General features: G+C 42.8%; 1 protein-coding gene across 2 annotated transcripts in view; it reads left to right on the top strand.

Annotated features, from left to right (window-relative positions):
* FBLN1 (fibulin 1) overlaps window positions 1–9336 on the top strand; it is an 82503-nt gene extending 73167 nt beyond the window's left edge. For both annotated transcript variants that reach the window (XM_069806908.1, XM_069806910.1), the window contains exon 17: window positions 8254–9336. In XM_069806908.1, coding sequence (XP_069663009.1) covers window positions 8254–8393 — 140 coding nt within the window. In that variant the 3' untranslated portion in view covers window positions 8394–9336. The remainder of the gene's footprint in view (window positions 1–8253) is intronic.
* The last annotated feature ends 16924 nt before the right edge of the window (window positions 9337–26260 follow it).

The raw sequence follows: 26260 nt of genomic DNA, 5'->3' as shown, positions 1-26260 counted from the left end.
GGTTGTCTATGGTTTGATCCAAGGAAGCATTTATTCATGGCTGGATTTTTTTTCTCTTGCTCAATTCTGGAATGATCCTATCAACTTTACCTTTTACAATAGCCACTGCAACGATCATTTCCCTAGTCCTAAACTTCCTAATTGCCTGAACACCTCTTTTGAAACTATGACTAGGCTCTTAAGTAACACTGATGCATCTGAGATGTTTACTCTTAATTTCAAAGATCTTGGCCAGCAGTATAAAGCAAGAGGCCTTGAGGAGAAAAGCAAACTTGAAATTATAGTCCAAGATCTTGCATTAACATGAGGAGATCAGTCTTCTTGTATTGCTTAAGGGAAACTCATAAACATGCTTTCCCCTTACAAAAAGTTGTTCACCACACATTACTGCTAGCGTGCCAGTGTTTTAGGCTACTTTTGTTTAGTAGCCATGCAATGGCTTTAGGTTCCAGGCGGCTGAGACGATAACCTCTCGGCTTCATTACTGCAACATCCACATGGGATTCAAGAAGTTTGCTAACATTAGGGGAGAGCCTGTGTCTGACCTTTGTACGTTATCATAGATAGCCATGGCCTGACACACACTAGCAGACTATTTAAAGGCTATTTTTGTGATTCCCAAAGATCCATTGTTTAAAAAAGGATAGTTACTGTTGCATTGTGGCAGCTAGGACCATTTGTCTCTGACAAGGCTGTAAAAAGGCCCAGAGTGTCTTTTGTGGAGAAACAGAGATCCCGGAACAGCCAAATGTAGGACTTCAGAACATAGGCTGAGATTACTTGGAAGTTAATATAAAGCCCAATAAATTACCCGAGTTTCAGTTGAGTTTAGGCTCCAGCTCCACAGCTCTCACCACATTCTCTGGTACTTGAATTTTCCCAAATTAATCATTTCATGTTCCAAGTATCCACTTAAAGCACAAGGAAAATAGCTAGAGGAAAAATTATAAGGTGTTTTTTGTGTCATTGAAACGTAGGTGTCACTAGCAGCTCATCCCAAAAGTTCCATCTAAAACCAGACAGCGCTATGTCTCACCATGTAATAGCACGTTCTCTTGACAAGCCTTCCCGTCGTTTTTTCCAAAGGGGACACATTTTGTGATGGACTTTAGCTTTCGCTTACAATCAGAACTGTAGACTCATAGCCCAAGGATTAGGAAATTTAGGAGAAAAACTCATTTGCTTGGGCACTTATTCATCTCACATGGGATTTTATTTATCTCATGAGGAATAGAAATGAGTGTATTGCTAACAAAATACCGTACGTGCTGGACGAACAAGCAATGCATTTTTCAGCCCTAGTATGTATTGCTGCCTCTCACCTCTGAAGCCTCATATCCTGCTCAGCTTTTCGACCCTGCTGTCCCGCCTGCCTTGCTGGCGTGGACTTAATTAGAAATTGCCCGGGGACCTCAGAGCTAGGCAGCCAGTGAAACAACCTGTGTATCGGGGCAAAGAAACATCATTGCATATGAGAATTACCAAGAAGATCCTAGGAGATTCTTTAGCTTTCCTCAGCCCTTAGACTCTTTGCTGTCTATGACTGTATTTTACAATGGAGCCAATATTAACATTCTTATGGAGCCATATTCCACACAGTAATTCATGTCATATTTCATATACCAAGTTGCTGTTAATTCTAACTAATGCAAAATATTCTTTTTTTTATATATGGTCAGTACTTCCACTTGCAGTAGAGTGAATGAAGACTAATTCTCAGTTGTCCTCTTAGTTTCTGGTTTGTGAAAGTTAATTTTAATAATGCATGGACAGGATGCAAACATGAAAAAAAAAATTCAATAGCAGCGTGTGCTTATTTTGAAGGAAAAGCGAACAATGAGCTATGCTCAGACTTGTTTGTCTGCCTTTGGTATTTCAAATATATATCCTATTCTTACTATTTTAGATACTTTTTACAGAGTGTTTAATTTAAAATACATCTCAGAATGAATAAAAAGATGTGTTTTGTTCTATTTAGGACTGGATTAATATGTTAACTATAGATTAATGAATCAGAAAAGTGGATTGTTCTTCTTTTCACCATCTCATGCTCTCTCAGTAACTCCTTACCATCCCTCCCAAGTTTAGTCAGTTTATGGTCAGTTTTTAGCTGACCACAGATCTTACAGTTAAACAATGTAAAAAAACAAACAAAAAAAAAGAGCAAATTTTCCTAAATAAATTGTTTGTTCCCAGAAAAACTGGCTAACTTAGTACCTACCTACAATGTCAAGTATGAAGTCTTGCACTAATGAAAAAGGGGCAATGCTGTTGGATTCAACTGATAGTAAGAAGCCACGTGTCTCTTCGTTAACTTGCCACCAGAGAAGAATCACAGAAAGGAGACTGGGTGCTTGCTGTGAGCACAAAGGAAAAAAAAACCCACATAATTTTGTTACTATCCTTTGGCATGTGATGACCGGAACAAAACAATACAGCTGTAACCCTGTGTATGGGGGAAAAGAGGGGAAGGTGGTAAGAGGAAAAGAGTTCTTGTGCTTGTTACTTAAAGCTTGAAATGTGGTTGAGGGAGTTGATCCCATTTTTGATAACTGTGTTTACTGTATATTCCTGAGCATAGCCCACGGGTTATTTGGAAGAACAACTTTTGATTTGGCTGTAGTTTAGATTGTTTATATATACACAAATATATATGCCTGCATATGCATATGCGGGTAAGGCAAGAAGAGGTTTACTTCAGCACATCCCCTCTTCCAGCAGTCACCAAATACAGCTCCCCAGTCATCAGCAGTCCCTGTGGCCTCTCCTTTCAGCCTCTGATTCCCTGCCTGCTCCACTGACAATTCTCAGCTTGATTTCATGGGGGTCCTTAAAAGTTCAGGTTATCTGAGGCTCTCTTTTTGAGGAATGGGTGGAACTTATGTCTGTACTGTGTTCTTAAGATGATGCAGATTTAAATATTTGACTAGACTCAAGAGTCAGTCCCTGTGGAAAATCCCGTGACCTTGAGCTCTGGAACAGAAAACATAACATAATGCATCCTCTCTACCAATCCAAAACAGCCTTTTCGAGTGGCAGTGTGAAAATAAGCTGCTTTGGTTCTGGTTTGCTTTCTGGCGAACGGTGGAGATCCCCGTTAGAGGAACTTTCTCTAGAGAAAATGCAAATGCAGTGTTCAGCAAGAGGTGTAAGGAACACAATGACCCAGATTCATTGCAAGTGTAATTGCTGCAGATTTTGTGGTTAGCAGTGGAAAAAAGTGGGTTTTTTTAAAAGTATTCTAAAGAATTTTGCAAGTGCTCCTTCAGCGTACTGGGCAGTGAGCTTAGCACGGAAGTCAGAGTCAGGAGTCTGGATTTCTGGAGACAAAATGTTAATGCATGATAACATGGGGGCTTTTTATCCAGAGTGGGTTAATGTGGTAACAAAACAGCAGTGTTTTTCCTAAGTTCAAAATGGAGCTTTTTAGCAAATCAGCTGCCTAATGCAAAAATACAAGCAGAAACCAGACACAGAAGTGAATTGCCTGAGGGTCTCACATATTTCAAAGCAGAGAAATGTAATGATATCTTAAGGAGGTATAGACAAGCCAAGGAATACCTGTGGCATCTGATTACAATAATAGAAATTCTGCTGAAAGGCTTAGGAAGATGAACAATATTAAGCTTGCTGTCTAATTTATCCCATCTTCTTTGAGAAGCAAAGCCTCAGTAATCCAATGACAGTGGCTCTAAGATTGCTGGTTGTTGTCATTTCTCACTTGAAAATAAGTATTATATATTATTTAGGTTAATGTCTTCACTACACGTGGTGACACAGTTTTACCTTAGACAAAATCAAAATATGAAACATGAAAGAAGAAGAAACAGGGCAAGAGAGCAGCTCAGTGTATTAATTACAGAGCTTTAAAAGTTCTGGGCCATAGTCAGACTAACACTGCAGAAATAACTGTGACATCCAAAAACTTACTGCCTCTCAAGCCAAGGCTGTTTGCTTACACAGATCAGCAGATGGAAAGGATTGGCATAGATTCTGTTTACAATAAGGGCAAAGTGTGCAGGAAAAAGAAGTCTTATCATTGTTTTCTAAAAGGAGGTCAGCAAACCATGAAGATACCCAAGCAGATTTGGGGGGCGTAATAACACCTCTGCTCAGTTAACAAAAAAGAAAACCAAACAAAGGTGAGCTGATGGAAAGTAGTCTGCCTGGCCTGTGACATAGGGTTTTCTGTAGGTTGAGTCTATGTTTGGGCCACAGATTATGAACTGAGGAGTATGAACAGCAACAGCAGCACATCAGAATGGAGGGTAGCAGTGCTTGCTTGCATAGATGTGCCTGTAGGCAAGACAACACAGATGCTCGAGATTGCCTGGCACATGGGATTCAGCAGCAGTGCAAATCTCCGTGTTCATTTATTATCAGTGATTCACCCTGTTTTAATATAGACAAATATTCTCCTGGCTTTTTTTGTGCAAAATGCTAACCTAGCTGAAATCTAATTTTGTTGGAAAGGGATTTGGGTGAACTTGCTTAAATAAACTCACCCCATTTACCAACTGTAGAGTCTGTAGCTTTGATCCCAGAGAGGACCAGCTGATGGTGGTACTTGAGAGCCCTCTGTTTTCAGGTCATTTAATGAGCAACACCATTGTTCTCGTGGCATCCTATAGAGACTGACTCACAGGACAGTGTGTACTGCTACAGTAATCCAGGACCAAGTCCCAGTCTGCAGTTATCCCCATGTCAAATCTGAGCAGCTCCATCCAGCTACTTTGGATTTAGACTGGTACAAAAGAGATCAAAACGCAGCTGCTTTATTTCTACATTTTCTGACTCTTTAGTACATTTAAAAATTGTAACCTTCCTATTACTATAAAGTATGTTTTTATACTTAATATTCAGCCATAAATGCTGAAGGATGCCAGACCACAAATCTGGACCCAGCATTAGTCTGCCAAAAGGCACAGTGGAACAACATGTTTATGCAAATGCTGCAGTAACTGGTAAATCCACGTCACTTAAAAACATCTAGAATTATTACACATGGCATCTTCAGATGTGTCATGTGTTAAATGCTCTTCAGATATTGACTGATTCATCGAGCCACGTATGTGAATTACATGTACGAGGCCTGAGTCTCAAGCTTTTACTTCCATTTGTGAGAGTAGGCACAAGGCACCGCTGGCCTAGTTTGGGTCTGGAATAGCTGTGCCTCCCTCCTGCTTGACGTGAAAGGCACAAGACATTAGAGAATCAGACACAGGTGGCACCAAAAGGCAGTGACACATTATAGCAGGTAGCCTTTAACAGCATTTCTGAGACAAGTCCTAGGACCACTGCAACAGGGTCACTGGGAACTGGATAAACGCGTAGCCAGGTTTCAGGCTCTGAGCGGCTTTGCTGTTGCATGGTTTCCATCCGCGTTTGTCCTTGAGTTAGGTGGAAAAAAATACTCAGGTTTTCCATTTTAGCATTTTTTACCAAAAAAAAAAATGGAAAGCTCTCAATGAGTAAATCTGCCACGAGCTGAAAACCTGTCGTATGCTTTTGTGCAGTAGAACATTTCAAGGTTTTTTTTCTTACTCTTTTTTTTTTTCTTCTTTTTAGAATGACTGCATCCTTATACACATGCTGTAGCGCAAACCCATCTCACTGCATCATCCTATTTATTTAATAGGAGAGGAAGGGAAATAGTTCTTTTGCCCTGGTGGTCATTTCAGGACCATCTAGGACATTGGCACAACAAACTGGATAAATAAATATTGTAAAAGTGTTGTGTTTCTTTGTACATTCCTTCAATTTCTTGCTTCAGTATAGCTGTCTTAACACGTGCAGTGTTTGCTTCTCAGACCATTATTAGGCTTGATTTTAAAACTGCAGCAAGAGAGCTCTGTGGAGAAGTACTGCCGCATGGATCAGTGTGTTTGCCCATTCCACCTCTAAAATAAATGTTCCAATTTTTCTGCCTATTAACAGAATGCATCCAAACAAGAATGAGAAAGTTACTAATTGCTTTGAATGCTACGTCAATAATGTATGGATAGATGGCATAAACCATCTTGAGTAGAATTGCATCACATCAGAAAAAAAACACAATTTGCAATCCTACTTCTAGACTAGAGTAGACTCTACTAGAGTAGAGCAAGAAAGTGTAGAACACTATAAAAAGATTGCTAAATGGAAACAGCAACCTTTGCCATTTGAGGCTTGGTGATCACTGCATGAGCCGCTAACAGGGTGGGTTAAACAGCTTGCCAGTATTGAGTGATTCCAATGGTGTGTGTTTCCGTGGTTGTCAGTTAAAGCAGTGCCTGCAATAATGTGATGTGTTGTTAGCAAAATGCTTTAAAAGCTACCCTAAAGGGAGGGCAATTTTAGCAAGGCTTTTCTTTTTCAATATATCATCTGCCAAGCCCAGTCATTTTTATAAGGTGCAGGAGAGTAGCCAAGAAAACTAGAAAAAAAAAAACACGCAACAAGTATATATATGTATGTATGTACATATAAATTGTAGGGGGAAGGATGCTTAAAAAGTGTATTCATCAAATATGGCAAGCAAAGTGAATGTGGTGAAAAGTTTGCAATTTTACTGCATGCTGAAGATATTAGTTAGTATTTAAACAGGACAAAACTGTAATGTCATCACTGCCTTAGAAAAAGGTGCTGACAGCCTGCATAAGCAAACGTTTATCTCCCCCATCAGATCTCAAGCCAGTGTGTTCGTAGAGGACTGCTGCAGGAGTTCGGCTGGGACTCCAGGGAGGTGCTGGTGTGGTGCCGGCTTGTGAAACATAACCCCCAGCATGCAGAAGGAATGTGTCTTAAATAATCCTTAAATAAAATAACTCCTTAAATAAAACTAGGTATTTCCTTCTGAATCAAGCGCCCTGTCAGATAAGTCAGTTGTCAGAAGGAGGTGTCTGAGGAGGGGGGGGTCTCCTCCAGACTCCTGTGCCTGCTGGCTGACTTCGGGTTTGCGTGATTTTGACCTTTTGGATACGTCCGTTCAGATGGAAGCCATCTGGTAGCTCCCTACTCTGTAACACCGGACCTAGAAAATAACCATGGAGCGAGGACATGTTTATGATCTGATCTTCAGCCTTTGGAGTCAATGGCAAAGCTCCCGTTGACTTTCTTTCGCGTAGATCTGAAGCTGTAACGCTGTTCTGTTTAGCCACATCATGTCAAGGCACCGATAAGCCCAGAGGCCAGGACCCCCATTTCGGCTTCAGCCCCTGCCTGAGCAGTCCTGGAAGAAGCCTGGTCTCCAGCCCCATCACAGCCGTAGGTCCTCTTGTTCTGGAGCCTGACCCACGTGTCGCCTCCACAGCTTGACTTTGGCCCAGCACCGTCGCCATGAACCCTCCTGGTGATCTGGGCCCTCGGTTGAACCTGGCTGCCCCCAGTCCTGCCCTGCTACCTGACTGGGGTGGTGGGACAAGCCCCGTCTGGAGAAGCCCTGCCCTGCCACCCCCTGAGGACCCCACCGCTCTCGGCCCCCAGCAGTCCTTGTCCTGCTGCGCCCCGGCGCTGAGGCTCCTCCATGGAAAACAAACCAAAGGACTAGAGCCCTAAAAGACACCGCTCGCTTCTCCCTTGCCACTTCCTTCCTCGTTACCCAGCCCTGATGGTGGTGAGGGAATGGCCACCATCCGTGTGAGGAATGACGTAGGACCCCATGCGGTGATAGTCCCCCTTTCCTCATTAAACTCCCCTGTTTTTCTTCCCGTTGCTTCCAGTGGGGTTGTCTATCCACGATGCGGCACGCGAACAATTCAGAGATCAGTGTCACCTGATGTTTATAGGGAAAGTGTTGATTTTACTGCTGCATTACAAATAATTTCTGCTGTTCCAAATGAAATGCGATTTTCAACACGGTACCAGCAATTGCATGGCATTCCCAGGTGTGTGTGCTCACGTACTCCTCAGGGAGTGTGTGCTGGCTTACCTAGGGAAAGTCTCCTTATGTCCTACTTACTTAAAAAGCAGTGTCACAGACTACTTACGGAATTTATCTCTCTGAATAAAAGGTAAAAAAATATATTACTAATTTCAGAATATGTCATTTTTCTGCCATTAGCAGCATTTTTAGTGCTCTTTCTAGATCTTCAAGGTATTTTGATTCAAAAGTTCTGTTTTATTCTTATTTTGCAAGCTTTCTTACAAGCTATTTACAGACCCAATAGGTAAAATAACTTTCCGTCAGCTGTACTGAAAACGAAGGGGAGTGTAGCTCATCCAAACCCATCTGATTCTCCTGTTAATCTCAGCAACCTGTTTCTATCCCAACAGGTGTAGTTCGCCAGGTGAGGCCCATTGTTGGACCTTTCCATGCCGTCCTGAAACTGGAGATGAACTACGTCATGGGTGGAGTGGTATCTCATCGTAACATCGTCAATGTTCACATCTTTGTCTCCGAGTACTGGTTCTGAGAGAGCGTTTAAAATCCCAGACAAGCAAGCCGCTCCAACCTAAATCATTACCACAAACTATTATGTCATATACTTGTTTGTAAAACCCAATAGTGTTTTTTTGTTTTATTTTTAAATATTTGGTTTATAGTTTAAGACAAATAACAAGCTATTATGTTGATTAGACATAGGGTGGAGCAAATTAAGTGAGCCTGATGTAGTTGTCTGTATAAAGTAAGTAGTGTGTAAAAGTGCTCAGCTGCCTAGTGAAATTTAAAACTTTCCTAAAATTTTAGGCAGATCTTAACTATTGTTCCTTGGCCAGATAACCAGAGTGGCTGAGGATGTGGAACAAAATAGATGTCAGAGTTCATTGGGATGAATATATGGTATCTTTGGATGGAGGAAGTTTGGTAAGGATTAGTAATTTCACCTCAATATTAACTACCTTGAAGAAGTCAGATTGTCAGAAAGTGCTAAATACTTGCTTTTGGGCCCCAGTAGGATAACTGAATAGGCACCCAGAATTGCTAATAACTTCTGAAAAGTTTAGCCTAGATATTTAAAAAGCAACATTCAGCTACAGCTGCAAGAGGAAGTGCAAAAGGAATTAGAAATAGTAAGACGAAGAAGCTATTGCACATATTAAAAAAATACTCCCTTTTTTTGTACTTATTATTTGATTGTAAGATTATGTTTGATTCTAATTAAACAAATACCTGTCATTGTAATTAACCTGTCACAAGGATAAGGCATATTGCTTAAATTCCAATCATCTCGTCTGTACTCAGCAATACATGGGAAACTCAGACCTGTATCTCCTGTCTATTATAGAATAAAGCTCCATACCTTTTTAAAATTGGTAATAAAATTAGCATGTTAAACTGTACACTTCCTGTGCACCAAACCAAGGCATATGTAATAATATAATGAAACTCTCACAAATAAATGAATGTTTAATGTATTTTCTGGGCATCAAAGTAATGTATCTTTTTTATTACAGAACAGAAAATAATTAGCTCCATGTTTCAGTTTGTTATGTTTGTTAAGATATGAGGAAATAAAGAAACTCAGATGGGAAATACTCACAAATATGCTATGGTTTCTGCTTACCAGAAAAATTGTATGATATATTTCCCATAAACAAATTAATTATATGTATATATTCACATTTCCCACTCAAAACAGTCTGCTATTTCATCGGTCATTATTAGCGCTAGGCATTTGTCTCTTCCTTCTATGCAAAAGCCCCTGAAGCTTAAAGGGATCTTTCCATTGACCTGAATGATCTTTGAATAATAAAGATCGTCCTCTCTGATCCATTGCAAATAAAAGACCATAGCAACTTTACTGTGTACATGCAGAAGTCTTCATTCCGTTCTCTGTGGCAGGGAAGCTTCTCTGCCTGCAGCATTCTCACTCCTTAAATTAAGATTTTATGATAACACATTCTCATAAACAGAATTTCACTAAAGGATACTCTTTTGACAGTATTTGTTCTGCCCACACTTGCAGAGCATCCCAATCCCATACATAGCCTAGTTTTTAGGGTGCCATCAGCCTAAAATGTGTTCAGTGTTGTCAGTGGCTACTTCTACAGTCCTTATGATTTCAATAAATAGTTACCATATTTCTGTAGAAAAATGACGTGAAACAGATATATTTGTAGAAGGTGACCTTCATCATTCAACTAACTGATGGGGATTTTGGAAAACTCCAGATTACAAGAGATACTGCCGACTTCAGGGATTACTAGGCTATGTAATTCCAATTTAGTTCAGAAAGTAAAACATTTTATTACACTAACAGTCAAAGAAAAGGAGGGTGAAAGACTCTCCTGATATAGTCAAGTTCTTTTTCTTGCAAGTGTAGGAAAAGTAAGTAGCCTTAGTACCAAAAATACAAAAACTGTTTCCATCTGATTTTCTAGACTGTAATTTTTGATCCTTTATTTCCTCTGTAAGTGGTATTTAGTTGCAGTGGAAAGAACTTTGGGACAGCAGAAATCTAATTTTAGGATCAAACTGATGAACAAACTAATTTGCAAACTTCTCCTTTCTGTAAAGGAGAAACCACACACCACCGCAGACACACACCTCTCCCCTTCTTCTGTCTGCATTTTTCAGTAAAAATAGGATAGAAGAAGGATTACCACTACTTCCTGGAAAACTGTTTTCCTACATTGTCCCAAATAATCTTTGAAAATTTCAAGCAGCTTTTTAAATAGTCCTGATGTCATATGAGAAGATTGGTCCAGTAGATGATTTTATGTTTTGTGTATAATAAAATTAAAGAGTGCTTAGTGCCATGGTCACTGTGACGTGTCTTAACTTTTAGTAGATGAGCACAGAAAAACTAGGTAATTCAGTAATGGTAGGAAAGATTAAATATTTGTCTCATCCAAACCTGTGACAATAAAGTTTCGTTTGTTGCAAATGGGACAAAGTAAAACTACTTGTAATTTTTATTGGCAAATCATTAAAGCGGTGCAAGTGTGAGAACGTGCTTATGAAATTGTCACCGAGATCCACTCACTTGGAGGGCTTTTCTTTTGCTGTGCTCTCCTTGGACTGATTAGATCTAAATTCAAATTATTTGCATTGTGGGGAAACAGAATCACAAGCGAATGAACATTTAGAAGAAAACAATGAGAACAAGTATAGACTGCTGAGTGTTCATTAGTCTGCTTTTTAAGAGTCATCTGCTCAGTCATACACAGAATGGTATCGTGTGCCTTGGAAAAACAATCGCGCACCATTAAAAGAATGAGTAATAATAACACACAATTACAGATGCTACGTAGGATCAAATTACCTGATAAACTAATTTATTTGACACTAGATGAGTACGGAGAGACAAAAATCACTTGAATGAGCAAAGGCTCACAGGTGCTAGCCAGATTCCCGATGGGAGGAGCAGCAGGTCTGAGGTTGTTCTGCTAAAGGTCAGGAATTCTGCACAGATGGGAAGACTTCTTGTGTTCTGCAGGAACTGCTTCTGGGACAAGTCTTATGACAGAGAAAATTGCCTCAGAGTTTTTTCTAGTGGGATTACGACAGTTTGCCTGAGTAAGCATTCTGTGTACATAGACGGTTCTGAGTAATCGGGGCCATAGCCTTAGTCAAATAATTACAAACCTGGAGTATTTCAGATCAATTTGCTGATAGACTGATGTACTTTCTACTTCTTCCGTTTAAAAATCACTTCCTGATGGATCTGTAATTTATTAGCAGGTAGAGAAGGCAAAATAGCATAGGATATGTGATCCTAGCGTAGTTACTCCTTTTACAGAGGGAGGGCACAACAGCCAAGGACAATAGCAGTGGAAAACAAACAAGTTTCATAACAGTGTTCAAATCAGTACATTCCACATATGGTAGCTGGATAAGCTTGTGCAGTGATGACAAAAGTTATTTCGTGATTTGGAGAGAAATACCGTGTGCCTTTCCAGGGTAGCTGTCCTAACTACAGTGTATGGTCACTCTTGGAAGGCGCCGGTGACTGATAACACTCCAACATGGCAAATTGCTTGTCAGCGCTGAATATGTCCATTATTTGGAGCTCGTGCAGCATTAATGTGTTCCTGTCTCAACCGCAAAATCACACTACGCCTGAGTTAGGCCCATGAAAAATACCATCGCGTCCACTTTGCCCAGCCAGTTCGTGACTGCTTCCGTGCCTGAGCACATGCAATCAATCAGTGCTGCGAACAGCCCTGGTGAAATCTGCCTTGTGCAATGTGGGGTGGAGTGAAAAGCGGTCCAAGGTTCCGGAGCAGAGTTACACCAGTGTCACCTACACGTGACAGACTGCACTTTTTGTGGAAGCAGGCTCAGTGCAGTTGTGTTCTTACATCCATGCCGGTATAAAGGAATTAAAACAGAGACTGTTTCCAGATTAGATACAATAAGTCTTTGTAATGGTCTGTAGTTGAATCAGCAAGTGTGTGTGGATGACAGCCCGCATTTCAAGCCAGTCAAAAACATGCATACTGGTAACTGAAGTGAAGGCAATTGTTATTTAATATCTAATTCTGAAGAGTGGCACAAAGCCACCAATTTAACACTGGCTGCCTTGTACCAGCTGGTATGTAGGTACCGCTGTGAAGACACCTCCTTCCAGGAGCAAATGTCAGAAGATGTTTAAATACGCTGTTTGTTCCACTGAACACAGAGAATATGCTCTGCTCATCAGACAATGGGATCTTGCTACCTTTATTTTTTAAATAACTATTTGTGTTTTTGGTCTGTTTGTGAAAATGTAATTGATGCAGATAATAGTAGCTGCCTGCTATGACAGAAAAAAAGAGCACAGGCTCTTAGAAACATTTTCTGTGAATAACAGCCTCTAGTGATCCTCTTGCAATGTTTCAGCAGCTTGGATTTAGTATTCCGTAAAAGGCTTCTAGAGGGATGCATGACTTTTCTGTATTCTGTGATGGTGTTAATCCATATTGCGTAAGAAAATTGTGTATATGCATGTATGAGGTGTAGCTTGCTAGGTAGGCTCTTCAGAACAAGAAATCCTGATGCCTGAGGAGCGATTCACACCTGCTGGAGTGGAGAAGATGTTCATGCCATGACCACATTGCCTTTATCTTGCCCTTCTGAGCTTGACAGCTCATCTCCCAAGTCTCTTGCTCTTGACACTACCGAGATCACTAATGCAACTGGACAGGAAAGCCAGCCCAGGGATGCCGTCAGTGGGACGGGCTGTCCCAGGTCGGCAGTCCTTCACAGAAGTGAAACGAAGGGTCGGTTCCCTTTGCAGTCAGGTATGTTACATACGGAGCCATTTTAATGTCATGTGTATTCCAAACTTTCCATGAAGTTGCAGCAAAGTCTAGCCTGTGTCCAGTCAGGGGAAATTGCTATTAACAGATGAGCCAGGGGAAGCTCACCCTGAGTTTTTCCCTGTTAAAGTCCAGGTTTAGAGGCAGTTGGGTAAAAATGTATTTCATCTGAAGTAAGGGTGACGCACTTAGTACTGTCCCTCTTAAATACGCTGCCAGATGATACCCTTTTTGAACACGACAATAATCTTAGTTGACAGCTTGACACATCTGCTGGCCAGCTGAACCTAAAACATTAAAGCCTGGCCTGGAAGACCCCGACGTGGTTCGGCACGGCAATCGTGCAAGCGCCGCTCGGGCAAGGGCCAAGGCCGAGGGCCCCGGCGCAGGTCCCAAATCAATGCGTGTGGTGGGCCTCACACCATTTTCTCCACAGGGGCCAGCTCAGCGTCACTGAGCCGGCCCGGAGCGCCGGTGGCCAAGGTGCCGGGTGGGGGGGAGCGGGGGGAAGTAGCCGGAGGGTTACGGAGAGAGGCCGTTACAGGTGGGTCGTGCTAATTAGTGCTTGTTGGTGCATTCAGGGCTGTGACAGGAGTTGGTACCTTCACAGCCGCTGTTACGGGCAAATAAATCTGATGGTAATGGAGAAGTTGAAGAGCAAGGAAAATACGTGGAGGAAGTTACGAGAGACCAGGCAAGTCGGAGCAACTGCATTTACGGGTTGCTGAGACGGGAGCGACTCGCACGGTGGCAATAAAGAGTTTACAGACACCCCGTGAGCGACCAGTCAGTAGCACTACAAGGATTTTGAGACAGGAACGTCAACTACGTCAGCTTACTTCCATCTGAAGTCAAAACCCCAGGTGTCCCGTGGGGACGTCCCTTGCTTTTGCTACGCCGGGTGTCACGGGGCAGGAGATGCTGTACCGTTTGAGAGCCCACACACGAGTGGGCGATGCGCACCCGTTTCGGCGGCCAGGTGGACCCTGTCTAGCTCCCCGTGGGTCCTGCACCCCTCGACAGCCGGGCTCTCCGCAGGCTGCCTCTGCGGGAAGAGCCACGGCTCACAGCCCGCTGCCCGCAGCAGCCTCGGTACGTACCGGGGCTCCGGGTCCAGCCATGCCGTACGTGTCAGATGAGCACAGATTCCTCCACATCCTCTCTGGTAGTAATTCCCCGTAGGTCACGTCACCGTGACTTATTTCAGAGAGCTTTTGTGAATGTAAAATATTGCTCACTTTTCCTTTACAGAAATGGCCGAACGACCGAGGGATGTCGGCTCGCTTGCAGTTAAGTGCCTTGTCAGCATTTTCTCTTCTTCTAAATGAGATTGTAAAGTGTATGGAAAATAATCTTGTCTTTTGGACATGATCTGTGTGCTGTACTAGATCAGTACAAAAGTAAGAGTTAATGTAGAAAACTGTTTGGTTGTTTTTCCCCCCCCATATCTGTTTCATTTAACTTTTATTGCTAGTAAATTGTGAGGATACTGTTTGTAAGAATAGCAGGAAAAATATTCATGCAGTGGTAAACTCCAATTTTCTCTATTTTTTGCTTGATGATCTAGTGCATCTCAAAATAAGCAAACGATGTTACGGACAACAGAATAACTTAAGTTTTGGGGGTTCAAAATGAATCTGAGGTAATTCCAAGCAGAATTCAAGACGAGGCTGTCAGAATTCAGTAGCATCAAAATAAACAAATGTGCTCCTTAATATTATTTTCTTTTTTCTTTTTGAGAAGATAAAAATCTGCTTATGAAAGCATTCTGCAATTTTTTTCTACTGTGGGCATACCTACTGTCTTGATGTTACATCTTCTCATTTGAAAGGTATTTGTTTTCTATAGCAAGGTTTGAGTTTGGGTCCACTGGCTGCTGCTTCGCTTTTGCTTTTTAGTACGTTTAACACACAGTCGGAACTAATTAAACATATTCCTTTTGATTTGTGGAAAAGGCATTCTCTCTGAAAGGAAAAAAAAATTCTTCTCTTCCCCAAGCTGGGATTTTTACTGGCTCTTTAAAAGATGTCAGCTGAGGTCTCCCAGGGATGCTCATTCCAAGGGCGTGCAGTCAGTCGCCCTCGAAAATAGCGCTTGATTGTTCTCTCTTGGCCGAGTCTGAAGCAAGCGCACTTTTGATAAAAATGCCAGAGCCACTTCTGGTTGGCCAGCGTGTGCTCAGCCATTAGTTAAGAAATACCGTTTCTCCTAAGGAAAGCAGGAGGGACAAGAATCTGATTTAAATCTCGGGGTCCTGAGTTTGGCTGAGGTTTCAAACCTGCCTGCAGGCAGTCCCGCACCCTCGCCTGCCCTCCGCGCACCTCAGCTTCTGCCACCACGGCCGGGGCTCCCCGGCGGCCCCACGGGGCTGTGGAAGACGCCCTTCCCTCAAATTACCCATCTGGTCTGACGCTGAACCATTCTCCCCACTCTGCAACGGCAAGGAATGCCAAAGCCCTTCCCAACATCACTTCTGCTTTCTGAGCGTCTTTGTTCCCTGCTGCCTGTGGTGAGCACAGGAGGTGTGAGGCTGCGTGGAAATTGCTGCTACTAGACAAGAGAGACATAAAGTACACCCACCAAGTCTCCAAAATCACTGATCTGATGAAAGATTTTTCATTCCTGCTGTGGCTAAGAATGCACTATCTGTTCTGTAATGAGCCCTTTTTTTTGCTTTCACCTTATCCTATTTCATCTTTTTTCCCCCTCTCCCTTTCTTTTTATTGGATTCTCTTCTCCCTCTCCTTATTTTCACTCCCCACATCCATCTTTTTCTTTTCTTCTATCACTGAGTGTTTACTTGTAACTGAGCAATTGAAGTTAAACATGTCCACCAGACCCAGAAGAGAGGTCTTGAAGAGCTGCGGAAAGAAAACCTATCGCTGCAGACAGACAGAGGCACGCTTTCATACCCCAGACATTTTACCATGGCACTCTGAATCACATCTAGATCATGCCAGGATGGACACCTGCGTGGGACAATTTATGACCACCCTCTTTTCAACTTATTTCGTACAGTCCACGTACCTCATCACTTCGAAGTGCAATAGCTGATGTAAAGCATGGGGCAATAGAGAAGACTCAAAAGCCCTCTTCTGTAAGATATCCCCATTTGGGATGGTACTTTGTCACTCCCTATGGGAAGAGAGGCCACACGGGGTCAGTGAGCTTCCCACATCTGTGGCAAAGAGAATATGTGAATCAATCATGCTTCACCTACACTGGGTCGGAGGATCCGCGTTAAATCCCTGCTGACCATGGCTAATGCAGAGAAGCAACGCAAGCACAAGGTACAAACACACTTTCTCCCTTCTTCTTCCAGATCTGTTTTACTGGGGTTTTCTCTGTGTGTGTGTGCTGCGGATGAGAGAACTGGCTGACATGTGTCCTTCAGGCCTGCATGGCCTTTTGGGGGAATCCGCCGCGCTCTTTGCCAGCTTCAGTCCAGTGACACTTTTGCCAGTGCTGCTGAGGCAAAGGGTCAGTCCCTCATCGTGGGCCCACACTAACGGATTGCGGCAAGTGGCACTGGGTCAGGGCTGTGGGGAACCACCTCATGGAGTCTGAACCACTTGCAGACATAGGTTCCCCACACTAGTTCCCATGTCCTACCCATAGTGTGTTCTCACCTGCCATGAAATGTCATGGCCCCACCACCAACTCATGCTACCATCAGGTTCTTGGTGCGTTAGAAGACATTTGGGGTCTGCCTGTCTTAAACTGCAACTGGCAGAGCTGGCTTGTTCCGTCAGAAGACCTGAGACTTTGAAAACAGCAAGCTGAGACTTTCCCTCCCCTCCTGGAACCAGTGCTGGTTGCTTGCTGGGGAAACTGGGGTCTAGAAGCACAAGAAAGGCTCTTCCCTGGAACCGTGCTTAATAGCTGAACTAGATTAACTAAATGTCATGTGGGTAACTATGAACAACTTGGAAGTTTTATGATTGTAGCGCTGAGATATGCCCCAGCTCATGCTGAAATAATGTTTGGTAATGACAAAAAGTGAGGATTAAGGATCTGGGCTGTTTGATTCTGGTGACTGGGTGTATCATCCAGCCCCTCCATGCCTTCATCTACACATCTGCTAGTGGCTCTAGTAACTTCATAACTTCCAGTGAGCCGCCGACCACGAGGAGCAAGGAGACAGGACTCACGACTCGCTCCCCTCTACTTCATCAATGGCAACTGGGCCACGGGAGTTCCTCTGCTCTGTGGCGAGAGGAGCAGGTCACCAACCAGTGCACGATGATTCACGCGGTGTGGAGGTGCAATGCAGGATTTAACAGTATGCACAGTGTTTGAGATCCCATGAGGGCAAAGCATGTTTATTTTATGATCACACCTAGCTTAAGTCTGGCATTGGTATTGCTCTGATGGAAATTGATCCCCTCACCCCATTTAAATTAAAAAAAAAAAAAAAAAATCAAATGAAAGGAACACAGTTGTATCATGCCTGACACCACAGGTGATAAGTATCTTGGCCTGGCAATTCTTGCAGAGAGACTTTTGCAAGTTGATTCCTGAGATGGTGATTAGCTCTTTTGTTTTGCTGCTAGCTGATGGTTCTCACGTGAGTGAGATCTGGTGCAGGTCACGCAGTGATGGTGGGGGAGAGCTGATAAAAGAGAAAAGCTCTCAGGTTTTTCTAGTCAGGCTGACCCTGGCAAAGGCAAGAGCAACTTTCTCTGAACCTGCCCCATCAGTGACCTCGGACCTGATCAGAGGGACCACCCTCAACTCTGGATGCGAGGTAAGTTAAATTACATGCTGCTGAATTGTCCTAATACTGCCAACATTTTGGGCAGAAGTTGTAATAATGATAAAAAAGCACCAGTGTAATGGATACCATCATAACTCTGTAACTACAGTTTAGGTTTTGAAAATTACAAATATGTGTTTAACTAAGGCTAACCAGAAAGTACTAGATGGTGCTTTAACTGTGGCCAGCTGTCTAGTATTTAGAAATTAGAAAAGAATGTTTTTTCCCTTCCAAAGTGGAAAAATTGCTGTACATTTGTACATATTGAGCTGGTGACCATTTGTCCGGCTCTACCAGGAAGCATCAGGTTATCTGTGGTATCAGGAGATGACAAAGTAATTTGTAAGCCAACTGCACAGCAAGGAAAAATGAACTCTGTAGCCTTCAACTTATGATGTGCTTCATCTCTTATGGATTAGAGACCTCATCTGCAGCCACTAAATTTCATACTTTTTTTTATCAGACCCCCTCAGTTCACAGGTCATGGTAAACTTCATTTTCTTTAGTAACAGTGAGTTTCATTTTATCTTGAATTATATGTGTGAAACTTATTTCAGTGATGTTTCTTCTACTTGTACAGGCAACTCTGTTCTTTCCAACTTATGTACCTTTGGCTGCTGATCTCTTTCAAAGTGTTTATAATTCCTTTTTTCCCCTACCCTGAGTAAGCTTCACACCCGACCCCTTACTCCACCTTCCCCTCCTTAAGTTTCTCAGATGTGGAACAGCTGGGAACATGCAAAGCATATTTCAGCTGCCAATGTCTGTGTCAGTCAAACTGAATTGAGATGTTCTGCTCCCGTAAGACAACATGTTTGTAAAGTTTCTGGCTCCGAGTCTGAGACCCAGTGAAGAAGGTTATGTGGATGACACGGGCAGATAGAAGCAGCAAGCCAAGAAGTGAGCATTAATGCAGTCTGAAAACATGTGGGCTTCCCTGAGTTTCTCCTAGGCGAAGGTTAGACTGAAATCATTGGTCGTTCAGGCCTGACTTTGTTTTTGATGTCTGGCCAAACACAGTTAGCTGATAGGCGTGGGTGGCTGGAAGATTGCTCTCATTGAAGGGTATTGACAAAATGAGCCTTTCTTTTTTTTCTAAACCCACAAGATTTCCCAGATCTGCAGATGAACAGTTGACTGAGACGGGGTTAGAAAGGAGCCAAAACAGAGCTACATGTCTAGGGCAGAGATGGGCTTACCTAGGCAGCAGCAGAAGGACTCTGAACAGGCACAAGGGCTCGGTTGAGGTCGGACGTGGAGATCTGCTCTTCAGTGGTGGTTTTGTACTCGATACTTCGTCTAGAGGCTGTCTCTGCAGGAGCCTTTCTGGAAGGAGGCGGGAAGGAGAATAAGCAGTTCAAAGAGCAGTTTGGTCCACAGGGCCTCTCTGATATCTCTGCAGCAGAACTCAACACCCCCTTCTCCGGACATCTGTCTCCTCTGAAACATGGAGGCAATGGGTTCACAAGATGGACTGGGAAACACCTGGTTTGGCCTCTTTTCTATGGCAGTCCATTATGTTTTAGCAAAACAGAGAAAACACTCCTACTGAAGCAAGGAGGAAGAAAAATAAGAGCCAACAGGATTGATCTCCCAGCTGGGAAGTGTTGAGCAGAGCTGGATGGACAGTTCAGAGCTGGGGAAGTTCCAGCTGGGGGGAGTTGAGTGAGCCCGTGGAGGGAAGGAATGTGATTGTAATAGGAGGAAGGGCTCGTCATGTCTTTGGTCTCTACGCAACACCAGGTGTACAGGGAAACCCTGCTGGCTCCGCTCATTTCCAACTGACCGCGCTTATTGTGCCAGACCTGGCTTCCTATCTGCTCGGCTGCCGGGGCATGGGTCTGGATGGCTTCTCCAGTGCAAGCCAAGGAGGCCCAGTGCAGGGTTCCTGAGCTACATAAAGCAGTATTACCCAATTGCTCTCCATGACTGCACTGGGGTCAGGACATTTTGACTTTTATTTCATCTCCTGGCACTAATACTAAAAGCCTGAATTGGTGTCCATTGAACTTAATGAAAAGTTCATGCTTTGTCAGGCACCCAACATTATGAAGAGACTTTGGGCAAGTATTTCACCTCTTCACACCATGTTTTACCCATTTCTTCTGTCTGTGGAGACTATGTAGACAGATACCTGAAAAATTCATGTTTTGATGTTTTGTTAATAAATGCAAGTTGTACTAAACCCTTGGGTGGCAGAGACTCTGTAGGAGAACAAGAAAACTATTAATTGGTTTATCTTAATAGGTAGCTTTAGCTGTATCAAAATGTTAAAACCGTTTGTGGAAATATTTTAAGCTCATAACCCAGAAACTTCACAAAAACAGTGGAAAGGCTGGCTGGGCCCACTGCAAGGTGGCGATAGTAATTGGGAAGGCCAAAAAGAAAGGTATCTTCTGCAGTCCTGAGCTCTGTGCAGAGGTTTAGCTTTGCACCCATGTTGCTGTGGGGTGCTCACCACCATGTGCTAACGGGGTGGCTTTCGTCAGCTCCTGCAGTCTGCAGTGGCATATCCTGAGCTGGGACAGTCCCAAAGGGGTGGTTTGATCCTGCAGAGCCGGTCTAAGGGCTCAATGCCCTGTAGCGTGGTACTCCCACCTGCAGCTCTTGGTCCCTGGGTCCCTCTTTCATTGAACTGACTGAAGTCTTTAAAATTACATAAATACCGGCTTTTGGGGTGGGACAGGTAGTATTCTTTCCTGGTGAGCAGGTGGGAAGCAAAGGTCTCGTGAGCAGCAGAGCCGGGAGGGAGGAGAGGCAGCGGCAGCCTGGGAGACCATAGACCATGTTGTCAAGATGCCTCCCAAGGCAACAGTGGCTCCCTGGAATAGCCACCTCTTGTCGGTCTGAAAACACCTACTGATGGAAATGCAACTGTCTGAAGTAAAAGTGAGACAGGCTGTTAATCTGTAAGGAGTAGTCTGGGGTCTCCAGGGAATTTGGTGAGTTGGTAGCTCGTGGTGCCCAGCTGCAGAGGCTCTTCTCCAACATACCAGTCCCTGTGCATTAGCCCCCTGTGGCCTTCAGCTAGCCCACCCAGTCCTGCCATGATGACCCCAGGCAGACTGGTAAGCAAGAGTTGTGTTTGAATTCATCCTGCTCTCCTCCATGTGGCTCCAAGACCACATGTTGTGAAGGTGGAGGTTCAGTCAGAAATACCACTGCCAACAAGGACCTGGCGGGTGGGTTTCACTTGCTTAACCATGGGCTTCTAGTGCCATCTTAGATGTCTCAGGGTGGCCAAGACATCTGTGTGCGGCTTGGGATATGACAGAGGATTTCCAGGAGACCCACACCCTTCTGGAAGAGGATGGAGACCAGGGGGCATCTAGGCTGTCATTAATTGCCTGGATTTCAGCATCTGAACCCCATCCCCAGTGCCAGGTCCAGGGCACCCTAAAGCACTAAGGCCTCCTGGTGGGGAGACACAGGGTGGGTACCGCTGGTGTGGCCACATCTAAACTGGTGGTGTCTTCTCGGTGTCCATTAGGCAAGAGCTGGCTTTATTTATGCAGGGTTGGATCCAGGTGTTTGTGTCAACAGGAACTTCACCGCTGAATTCAGCAGCATGAAAACTGGCACAGCTTCACGCTGATGGGCTTTCGTAACCATTTGTTGACAAGCCACTGTAAAAGGGAAAATGAGGTTTAATCTAACAGACATAACAGGAAAATACAGAATTGTGTAGACAAAGAAAAAAGTTTTCTGTCATCTCGCCATGCTCCTCAGAGAGGATAAGCAAAAGCAGATGCTATCAGTAGAGGAAGGTCTATAAGCAATGAAGCAAATCTGGAGGAGATTTTTCAGTATTATCTTACTTAGCTGGAAGATGGAAAATACAGACCGAGAAGTGACTAGGCAAAGAAGCTGGAAATGTTCAACTGAGAACTGACTAAAAGAGAAGCACAATGTAGGCAGAAAGAAAGATTGAACAAGGAGTTGGGGAGACTTGGCAGTTTATGGGTTTTCTTTTCTCTTTTTCATCTGATTAAAGTAATTTCAGCCCAGTGGGTTTACATCTAAGTGGTTGAGTGGCTGCCAGATAATATCAGTGCAACTGCTCAAATGAGAAGAGGGTTTGATAGCTACCTGTATGTAAATCAGATAATGAGTTATCTGTAGACCACAAACTTCAATATATGAATGAGAGGTGCTATCACTTGGCTGGTTCTTGTCAGAAAAAACCCCAAGAATTAGATGTCCCAGCCTGCCAAAAGCTATACCCAGGGAGACCTCTCTGTGAAGTACATCTGAGGGTCTTGTGGGATCCATCTTTCTGGATCTATTGGTAGGAACTACTAACAGCAGGCTAGGAAGTTTAAATCCTATTATTTTTCTGTCATGTATGAAAAAGCAGAGTAAAATGAATGTTTTTTTTTAACCCATTCACAGAAAGCACATCAAGATTATGGTTCAGGATGATTTATTGATGAAGTCTGAATGAAAAAAATCTCATCTTCTTTTAAGTTATTCTGTTAGTTAACGTGCATCTTTTTATTAAAATAATATTTTAAAAAATATATATAAAATACATAGACACATTTTACAAAAATAAAATCTAATAAATAGAACAATACAGGAAACCACATCAACTGCATGCCATAAATAAATATAGACCATCAATGTCTTGTCTGAGGAAACCGTAATTGAAGGAACTCAATTCTATCTGTAACCTCTGTTGCCCAGTGAATCTTAGCAGAAGGCCAGCAAGGGTCTGTAACGGAATCCTCCTGAAAAGGCTGTTGAACTGAATTCACTCCAATATCAGGGTCTTTTTACGGAAACTGGTGTGAACTTTAAATGCAAAACTCTTAATCACCCTCTTCTGCTCCATTTAACTGGAATTTGAGGACTTCAGTCAAAAAGAGTCCGAAAAAATAATCTTATTCTATTGACAGATCCCCAGACTGGGAGGGAGGCTGCAGTCTTGATTTGACCAGAAAAGAGGGAGTTATAAACGCTTGTTTTCCTTCACTTCTGCTCCTGATCATGAACATTTGGAAAAGTAAACACAGGTGAAATAAATGCAGTGAGGATAGTGCTCATTTGGAGAGAGAGGATGTCATAACAACAACAAAAAGGATAAATATAGCTATAACCAAATTAGCCATGACTGATTTACAATGCTGTGTTGGGGACTACCACATACAGATAAGTTCAACAAATCCACTTCAAACCACAGGTGCCTCACTCAAGGTTCTAAGCCCCACACATGTGAAATTACAGGAAATCCAATAATGTAATTATTTGCAGCATGTTAAAGAGTTTACATCAGATTTTTTGAAGGAGGGGTTTGTGAAAGCAGGTATGTTATAGCCTGTTCACAGGCTAAATACCAACCTGGCAATTACATTCTGCTTATTTAATTTCCTTTGCAATTCTAATGGCATGCACAAGTCATCTTCCTCCCTGCCCTCTACAGCTTTTCAGTACCTGCCATGCTTTTTGGCATTTCTTTGGAATATCACATCAGCCACTGTGTTGATGCAAACAAGCACTGCTCTGTTCTGCAGCTAGTAAATGTTGTATGAAACTTAATTCACACTCAGATAAGGAGCACTCAGGTAATTGCAGCCCTGGGTGTGGCTCATAAATGCAACATGCTAAAATAACTGAGTAGCATCCATCTCTGAACTTATACTGCACATATGTCTTCTCCAGACAATATGCTTTTTATTCTCTTCCAGTTGTGGTTCATGGCCTGAATTTGCTTTCCTGAAGTCAATGGAGCATTGCCATTAGTTTTGACCAGAGAATTTTATTAATGACAGAACCTCTTTCTCTGTTGCTCCTCGCCCCATTTTCTTTTTGTTTGATTCTTCTACAATGCTAAACGCATTAGACCCTCTATAACACATCAACCTTATTTTGTATTTACCAAAAAGGAAACTCCTGGGGGCTGGGGGGGAAATGCGCCAACAAATATTTGATAGGCTCTGTGGATTTGAAACCATTTTCCACATGGCCACGTTTCTGAAGATCTGCAGATGCCTAGTGAGATTGTCATAAGAGTCAAGACAGATTAGTTCTCTGTGATATTTAGGTATGTCAATGCTTTTTTTAATCAAGTCCTTAATCTCCTCAAAATTTGGCTGTATAACAAATCAGAAAGTATGTGCTAAGGTATTTACAGAAAGGCATTTTTTTACATACCATTCTTTCCTGACTAGAACACGAAAATAAAATATATTGGACTTGCTAGAAAGTAATGTACTTTCCCACTGCCCAACCTTAAATTTAAACCAGAGATTATGTAAGTAAAACTTGAAGCAAAATGACAATGGTATTGGCCCTTCAACTGGGACTGAGGAATAGAAATGCTGATATTCTATAAGACACCAAGGCAATATGATCAACTAACTGTAAACCACCTGCACAGCAGAGCAAATAATCACTTGTTAAACAGTGGAAGAAGGTCTCTACTGATGGAATGACTTGCAGCCTCTTCACCTTCAGCTTACAGTCAATAAATCTCATTTGAAAAGTAATACTGCCCACTTATCCTTTCAGCACGAAGAGGCTGTCATCACCATGCTATATTATTTCTGGCTTCACAGTATTTGCACTGCTGACCTATTATTAGTCAGGTTATATCATCATCCACGACTAAGTTGGCTTGTCAGAAGCCAGTGGGTGGAATTGTCCCAGGTCACTGTGGAGTTCATTGATGGAAGTAAAAGCACTTTTCTGTGGGAAAGAAAGATGAGAGGGACAGGCCCATGTAATGGGGGGAGCATCTTGTCTGACTGCAGCTGCTGACAGATCAGATGTGCATCCTGATATGAGGCTATATGTAGCCCAAGATGTTTGGATGCAATAGGTTATAACTGCACACTTAATTGTGTCACATCTCGAAGAGGTAAGAAGCAGCTCAGGAGGGCTGAGCTTTATCTTCACACTGTCCTTGATGTTCTCTATGGCCTTGAGCAAGTTGTGTAGGCTTTGTCTGCACTAGCAAGCAGTGAAGCATAAAAGGATCAGAGCCGGAGACTGAAACAGTTGAAGGTAAGGAGTTGATGTTCACCCTCCATAAACACACAAACTCTACAGGTTGGTTTTGGGTTTTTTTTTCCAAAAGAAGTCTAGTCTTGTCCATAGTACCAAACACCCATGAGGCTGGAGCACATTAGGAGCCCTCTGGGTATGCATCTTGATTTACTGTCATCCAGGGTGAATCCACCATTTACTCTATGACTTTTCCACAGTATAAACCAAAGCAGAGTAGCAGGGGACAACCAGGAGATTAACTTCAGAAGTGCACTAATGGTGCAAACTGAAATGCCAATGCCGATAACCCTTTTACTCCTGCTGTCTCATAGGGATACTGCTGCACTAGGTTCATTTATGTGTGACCCGTTTAGCAACTATGATAATGACAGTAGATGTAAGAGCATATTTTATTTCAGCATTCACCTGACAATATGTAAGCAAAAATTAAATTATGCTTAGTAGGTGCATAATTAGCAACGAACAAGGAGGTGGTTCTTCACGCAATGGGTAATTAAGGTGTGGGGTTCCCTGCTATGGGATATTGTAGATGCTAAAACTTCACAAGGTTACAGAAGTGGGTGCACAGATTCCCAGAAGTAAAGTTCATGGAAGGGTATCTTTTCAATGACTTTTCCTGTGTGTTAGGAATTCTGAGCTGTGAATTGCTGGAGGATCAGAGAGTGTCCTTGGGAAGAATTACTATGTGTTTGCCCCAAGTACCCAATATTGGTTGCTGCCAGAGACGGGATAATGGAGCAAGATAGACCTCTGATCTAACATGTTATAACAATTCTTGAATTGATCACTTCTTTAAAAGGCTTTAGATTTTTCAAATTTAGTCATTCAAATAATTAATTTCAATGATTCAAGTTTTGAATTACTTTTATTTGAAATATATCTCTTTGGAAATGATATTGGGATTCCCCAGGGAGAGGGAAACTGGATATTCCTTCTTCCAGAACAGCTGAGGTCCTTCTACAGACTCAGTCTCCACACCACAAGTCTTCCCCCAAAGTTGGGAAGTGGCCCCTGATGGGAAAGGACACAAACTTTGCTGTCTCAATGATGTTGTGGTGGAGTACTGAAAACCGAATGTTGCTACTTCAGGCTCAATGTTTTGGGGACCGGGCGTTCACATTTTTACACAGAACTATGATTTCCCTGGAACCCAGATGCTTTTTATGAAAACAGATCTGTTCAGTCCAAATCTCAGCATCCCACCAAACAACAGGCAAAAAAAAAAAAAAAAAAAGGAAAAAAAATCCCATACTGGCTCACATTGAAGCTTTTAATCTGCCACTGGTGGAAGCCTCAGTGCGCACATAAGATGCAGTATAAATCTACAGCTTA

The sequence above is a fragment of the Haliaeetus albicilla genome, chromosome 19 (genome assembly GCF_947461875.1).
Source record: "Haliaeetus albicilla chromosome 19, bHalAlb1.1, whole genome shotgun sequence".
In the NCBI taxonomy this organism is placed as follows: Eukaryota; Metazoa; Chordata; class Aves; order Accipitriformes; family Accipitridae; genus Haliaeetus; species Haliaeetus albicilla.
This window is presented reverse-complemented; position numbering and strand designations above follow the sequence as displayed.